At 46.4% G+C, this 6,601-nt stretch overlaps 1 protein-coding gene across 1 annotated transcript; it reads right to left on the minus strand.

Moving 5' to 3' along the window:
* Positions 1–4,084: 4,084 nt before the first annotated feature.
* LOC142268485 (uncharacterized) lies at positions 4,085–6,595 on the minus strand. Its single transcript, XM_075332361.1, has one exon. The coding sequence runs from the start codon at positions 6,506–6,508 to the stop codon at positions 5,669–5,671; it is 840 nt and encodes a 279-aa protein (XP_075188476.1). The 5' UTR covers positions 6,509–6,595; the 3' UTR covers positions 4,085–5,668.
* Positions 6,596–6,601: the final 6 nt, after the last annotated feature.

The following is a 6,601-nucleotide window of genomic DNA, read 5'->3' on the forward strand; positions in this document are numbered from 1 at the left end:
AAAAAAAAAAAGAGAAAAAAGAAAGAAAGAAGAAAAAAAAGGGAAGGAAGCGAGAAAGAAAAAAAGGGGGGAGAAAAAAAGAGAAAGAAAAGAGTGAGGGGAGAAAAGGGGGGAGAAGAGGGGTGGTGAAATTAAAAATAAAAAACATAACTCATATCTTAAATAAAAATTGTGAAAAAAAAATGTTTGTTTGAGTCAAAAAAAAACCCCGCATCATCTGAAAGGTTTCTGAGCTCATAAATAATGTTATCAATAGCAAAAGCAGATTAGAAAACACCACAAACTGCTCATTCTGTCTGAGGTTCCGCACAACAAATTCATACACTGCACAAATGTTATTTACTATATTTTTGTTGAAAACTGTTTTTTGCCACTTACATAGTGTATTACATAGTGTTATATATAACACTACATAATATATATATAAAACACTATGTAATGCACTATGTAAGTGGCAAAAAACAGTTTTCAACAAAAACATACTATATAATAACATTTAGTATATTGCTTATATTTAAGTGAAAAATTTATTGTAGTGCAATGAACATCAGACATTTAATCATTGGTATGATACAATAATCAAGATATTTGGATAGAAAATAAAATATATTTATTGGATACAACTTTAGAACACAAAAAACTAATAAATTGTAACTATGTAATACACTATGTAATAAATATATATACACACACAAGATATATATGTAATCTACTGTATATTACATAGTGTATTACATATTTACAATTTATTACAGTTTTTTGTGTTCTAAAGTTGTATCCAATAAATATATTTTATGTTCTATCCAAATATCTTGATTATCGTATCATAAACATTATTAAATGTCGGGTCACATGCACATGTTCATGTAATACAATATATTTTTCACCTAACAATGAAGGGAATTTTGTTTACTTACCGTAAATTCCTTTTCTTCTAGCTCCAATTGGGAGACCCAGACAATTGGGTGTATAGGCTATGCCTCCGGAGGCCGCACAAAGTATTACACTAAAAGTGTAAAGCCCCTCCCCTTCTGCCTATACACCCCCCGTGCTCCCACGGGCTCCTCAGTTTTGGTGCAAAAGCAAGAAGGAGGAAAAAAATTATAAACTGGTTTAAAGTAAATTCAATCCGAAGGAATATCGGAGAACTGAAACCATTCAACATGAACAACATGTGTACACAAAAAAACAGGGGCGGGTGCTGGGTCTCCCAATTGGAGCTAGAAGAAAAGGAATTTACGGTAAGTAAACAAAATTCCCTTCTTCTTTGTCGCTCCATTGGGAGACCCAGACAATTAGGACGTCCAAAAGCAGTCCCTGGGTGGGTAAATAATACCTCATAATAGAGCCGTAACGGCTCCGTCCTACAGGTGGGCAACCGCCGCCTGAAGGACTCGCCTACCTAGGCTGGCATCTGCCGAAGCATAGGTATGCACCTGATAGTGTTTCGTGAAAGTGTGCAGGCTCGACCAGGTAGCCGCCTGACACACCTGCTGAGCCGTAGCCTGGTGCCTCAAAGCCCAGGACGCACCCACGGCTCTGGTAGAATGGGCCTTCAGCCCTGAGGGAACCGGAAGCCCAGCAGAACGGTAAGCTTCGAGAATTGGTTCCTTGATCCACCGAGCCAGGGTTGATTTGGAAGCCTGTGACCCTTTACGCTGGCCAGCGACAAGGACAAAGAGTGCATCCGAGCGGCGCAGGGGCGCCGTACGAGAAATGTAGAGTCTGAGTGCTCTCACCAGATCTAACAAGTGCAAATCCTTTTCACATTGGTGAACTGGATGAGGACAAAAAGAGGGTAAGGAGATATCCTGATTGAGATGAAAGGGGGATACCACCTTAGGGAGAAATTCCGGAACCGGACGCAGAACCACCTTGTCCTGGTGAAACACCAGGAAGGGGGCTTTGCATGACAGAGCTGCGAGCTCAGACACTCTCCGAAGTGAAGTGACTGCTACTAGGAAAACCACTTTCTGCGAAAGGCGTGCGAGAGAAATATCCCTCATTGGCTCGAACGGTGGTTTCTGAAGAACCATCAGCACTCTGTTCAGATCCCAGGGTTCCAACGGACGTTTGTAAGGAGGAACGATGTGACAAACCCCCTGCAGGAACGTGCGTACCTGTGGAAATCTGGCCAGGCGCTTCTGAAAAAAAAGCCACAGAGAGCGCAGAGACTTGTCCCTTAAGGGAGCCGAGTGACAAACCCTTTTCCAAACCGGACTGAAGAAAGGACAGGAAAGTGGGCAAGGCAAATGGCCAGGGAGAAAAACCCCTAGCAGAGCACCATGACAGGAATATTTTCCACGTCCTGTGGTAGATCCTGGCGGACGTTGGTTTCCTAGCCTGTCTCATAGTGGCAATGACTTCCTGGGATAATCCTGAAGACGCTAAGATCCAGGATTCAATGGCCACACAGTCAGGTTGAGGGCCGCAGAATTCAGATGGAAAAACGGCCCTTGAGACAGCAAGTCTGGTCGGTCTGGTAGTGGCCACGGTTGGCCGACCGTGAGATGCCACAGATCCGGGTACCACGACCTCCTCGGCCAGTCTGGGGCGACGAGGATGGCGCGGCGGCAGTCGGCCCTGATCTTGCGTAACACTCTGGGCAACAGTGCCAGCGGAGGAAACACATAAGGGAGTTGAAACTGCGACCAATCTTGAACTAAGGCGTCTGCCGCCAGAGCTCTGTGATCGTGAGAACGTGCCATGAATGCCGTGACCTTGTTGTTGTGCCGGGACGCCATTAGGTCGACGTCCGGCATCCCCCAGCGGCAACAGATCTCCTGAAACACGTCCGGGTGAAGAGACCATTCCCCTGCGTCCATGCCCTGGCGACTGAGAAAATCTGCTTCCCAGTTTTCCACGCCTGGGATGTGAACTGCGGAGATGGTGGATGCCGTGGCTTCCACCCACATCAAAATCCGCCGGACTTCCTGGAAGGCTTGCCGACTGCGTGTTCCTCCTTGGTGGTTGATGTAAGCCACCGCTGTGGAGTTGTCCGACTGAATTCGGATCTGCTTGCCTTCCAGCCACTGCTGGAACGCTTTCAGGGCAAGGTACACTGCCCGTATTTCCAGAACATTGATCTGAAGCGATGACTCTTGCTGGGTCCACGTACCCTGAGCCCTGTGGTGGAGAAACACCGCTCCCCACCCTGACAGACTCGCGTCCGTCGTGACCACCGCCCAGGATGGGGGTAGGAAGGATTTCCCCTTCGATAATGAAGTGGGAAGGAGCCACCACCGAAGGGAAGCTTTGGTTGCCTGAGAGAGGGAGACGTTCCTGTCGAGGGACGTCGGCTTCCTGTCCCATTTGCGTAGGATGTCCCATTGAAGAGGACGCAGGTGAAGAGGAGTCAGAGTCGGAGTCAGTGCAAGGGAAATTGAGGAGTCAGAGTCGAAGGTTTGGCCGACTCCACAGCCCTGGAAATAGAAAATAGTGTAACATGTAAATGTAAAATTTTAATGCAAAAGTGAAAAAATAGGAATGAAAGATCAAAAATGAACCATGAAAGTGATTTGCTCCAAAAGTGATGCTTGAAAGACTAGCGCTAAAACCACCAAACTATAACAACGTAGTCTTTCAAGCATCACTTTTGGGGCAAATCACTTCCATGGTTCATTTTTGATCTTTCATTCCTATTATTTTTTCACTTTTGCATCAAAATTTTACATTTTACATTTACATGTTACACTATTTTCCATTTCAAAAAATTGACTCAAACAAAAAAACAAAATAATTTTTTTTCAATTTTTGTTACGAGTTATGTTTTTTATTTTCACCATCCCCCTTTTCTCCGCTCTCTCTTTTTTTCCTCTTCTTTCTCCCCCCTTTTTTTCTTTCTTTTTTTTCTTTCCACATGTTCCTGCCCATCCCACGTGACTCTTAGTCATGGGAGAACTGACGTAATCTTTGTAAATGTGGCACCTTTTTCAGGTGTATATATGCACCTCTTGCATGTAACATGTGCTATGCCGACCCTTTTATGTTTGTCCTGATGAAGAAGATTGAGATGTCTTTGAAACGCGTTGACCTGTGAAAATAAAGAAAAAGGAATTCATCATATGTCCTGGATTTGTGGTTTTTAGCGCAGCATTTAACCAGTTTTCTCTAATCCATTTTTTATAATTTACCGTTTGCATCGGGGCTGCTGCTTACCACCATTCTGTTCACATTGTGCCTTTAAGGAGTTGTGCCTGTCACAACTGCAGCAGGTGAGTACCTGTCCTATTCCCCTATATCGGGTAAAACCCTATGTGCGCATCTTTTCCACAGTTTCTCAGCTCCCTGGGTACTAGGTATGGGCCATGTGACCATGTCACCCCCTGGGTACTAGGTATGGGCCATGTGACCATGTCACCCCCTGGGTACTAGGTATGGGCCATGCGACCATGTCACCTCCTGGGTACTAGGTATGGGCCATGTGACCATGTCACCTCCTGGGTATTAGGTATGGGCCATGTGACCATGTCACCCCCTAGGTACTAGGTATGGGCCATGTGACCATGTCACCCCCTGGGTACTAGGTATGGGCCATGTGACCATGTCCCCCCCTGGGTACTAGGTATGGGCCTTGTGACCATGTCTCCCCCTGGGTACTAGGTATGGGCCATGTGACCATGTCTCCCCCTGGGTACTAGGAATGGGCCATGTGACCATGTCACCCCCTAGGTACTAGGTATGGGCCATGTGACCATGTCACCCCCTGGGTACTAGGTATGGGCCATGTGACCATGTCCCCCCCTGGGTACTAGGTATGGGCCATGTGACCATGTCTCCCCCTGGGTACTAGGAATGGGCCATGTGACCATGTCTCCCCCTGGGTACTAGGAATGGGCCATGTGACTAGGTCTCCTGCTGGGTACTAGGTATGGGCCATGTCACCCCCTGGGTACTAGGTATGGGCCATGTGACCATGTCTCCCCCTGGGTACTAGGAATGGGCCATGTGACTAGGTCTCCTGCTGGGTATGGGCAATGTGACCAGTCCCCCCCACGGGAACTCAGTATGGGCATTTTGATCATGTCTGTCCAACCACCAACCATGGGAATTGTGTCCATGTCTCCCCTGGGTACAAGTAATGGGAAATGTGAACATGTCTTCTCTCGGGTATGGGCAAAGTGACCATGTCTTCCCCCTGGGTACTAGGTATGGGCCATGTGACCATGTCTGTCCACCTGTCAGGTATAGACAATGTGACCTTGTTCCCCCTTTAGATATGGGCAATGTGATCATGACTCCCTATGGTTATGGATACTATGACTATTTCTCAAGCTGTCATTCATTTTGTGAAGGTTTTTCATAGTTTTAATTCTTTTTTGTTCTCTTCCATTCTTCCTGTAGTCTTTAGTTTGTCATACCCTAAGAATGTCAATAAGTGGCTGCACAGAAGTCACCATCCTATGCTGAGGATATAATAATACAGCTATGGCATCTTATTTGTCACCTTGAAACTAAATGGTACATAGGTCTGGATAGTAGTCACACACACTCAGGTGTAGTGTCCTCTACAAAAGTGCATCTAGTCTGTCCGTGACTATCACAATGAGGAAGCTGGTTGGTGGCTGATCTGCCTGCGCAGATGGGTCACTATAGAGACTTGGACAGCATTCCAAGCTCCAGCTGCATGCAATAGATAATACACATCTTTACACTCCTTGTTGGTCCTCTACATGTAAGAGTTTTCCATAGAATGGGTCTTTTGATGGGTCACAAGTTGATAGCTCCAGCAGAAGCTCCGTCCACATTCAATGCAGGTGTATGGTTTCTCTCCTGTGTGGACACGCTGATGTCGGACAAGCTGATAACTCCAGCTGAAGTTCTTTTCACATTGTTTGCAAGTGTATGGCTTTTCCCCAGTGTGGGTTCTCTGGTGTTTATTATAATCAGAGTTGCGACTAAAGTTCTTTCCACAGATCAGGCACTGGAAAGGCTTCTCGTTACTATGGGTTACACGGTGTCGGTCACAGCCCACCTTATCAATGAAACACTTCCCACATTCTGGGCAGGTGTATGGTTTCTCCCCTGTATGTATCCTCTGGTGCGTAACTAGTACAGATCTCTGGCTGAAGCTCTTCCCACAAGCAGTACACGTGTATGGCTTCTCTCCAGTGTGTATCCTCTGATGCATGACCAGCTTCGAGCTCTCGCTGAAGCTCTTACCACACTCATTGCAGGTATATGGCCGCTCCCCGGTGTGAGTTCTCTTGTGTGTGATAAGATGGGAGCGTACACTGAAGCTCTTCCCACAGTCACTACATGAATATGGACGCTCTCCGGTGTGCGTCCTCTGGTGAATGACCAGCTTAGAGCTTTCACTGAAGCTTTTTCCACACTCGATACATGTGTATGGCCGTTCACCTGTGTGGGTCCTCTGGTGGCGGACTAGCTGGGAACTTTCACTGAAGCATTTGCCACAGTCTGGACAGGCAAACGGCTTTTCTCCTGTGTGTATTTTATGGTGTCGAATTAACAGCGAGCAGGACGTGAAGCCTTTATCACACTGCATACAGTGGAACGGTCTTTCCCCCGTGTGGTTTCGGTGATGCTGAATGAGCAAGGACTTCTGGCTGAATCTCTTTCCACACACGGTGCACAGGAA

Source organism: Anomaloglossus baeobatrachus, unplaced genomic scaffold, assembly GCF_048569485.1.
Source record: "Anomaloglossus baeobatrachus isolate aAnoBae1 unplaced genomic scaffold, aAnoBae1.hap1 Scaffold_304, whole genome shotgun sequence".
Lineage (NCBI taxonomy): Eukaryota > Metazoa > Chordata > Amphibia > Anura > Aromobatidae > Anomaloglossus > Anomaloglossus baeobatrachus.

Coding starts and splice junctions, on each gene's coding strand:
- LOC142268485 (XM_075332361.1), bottom strand. CDS start 6,508: ATGCAGTGTGATAAAGGCTTCACGTCCTGCTCGCTGTTAATTCGACAC.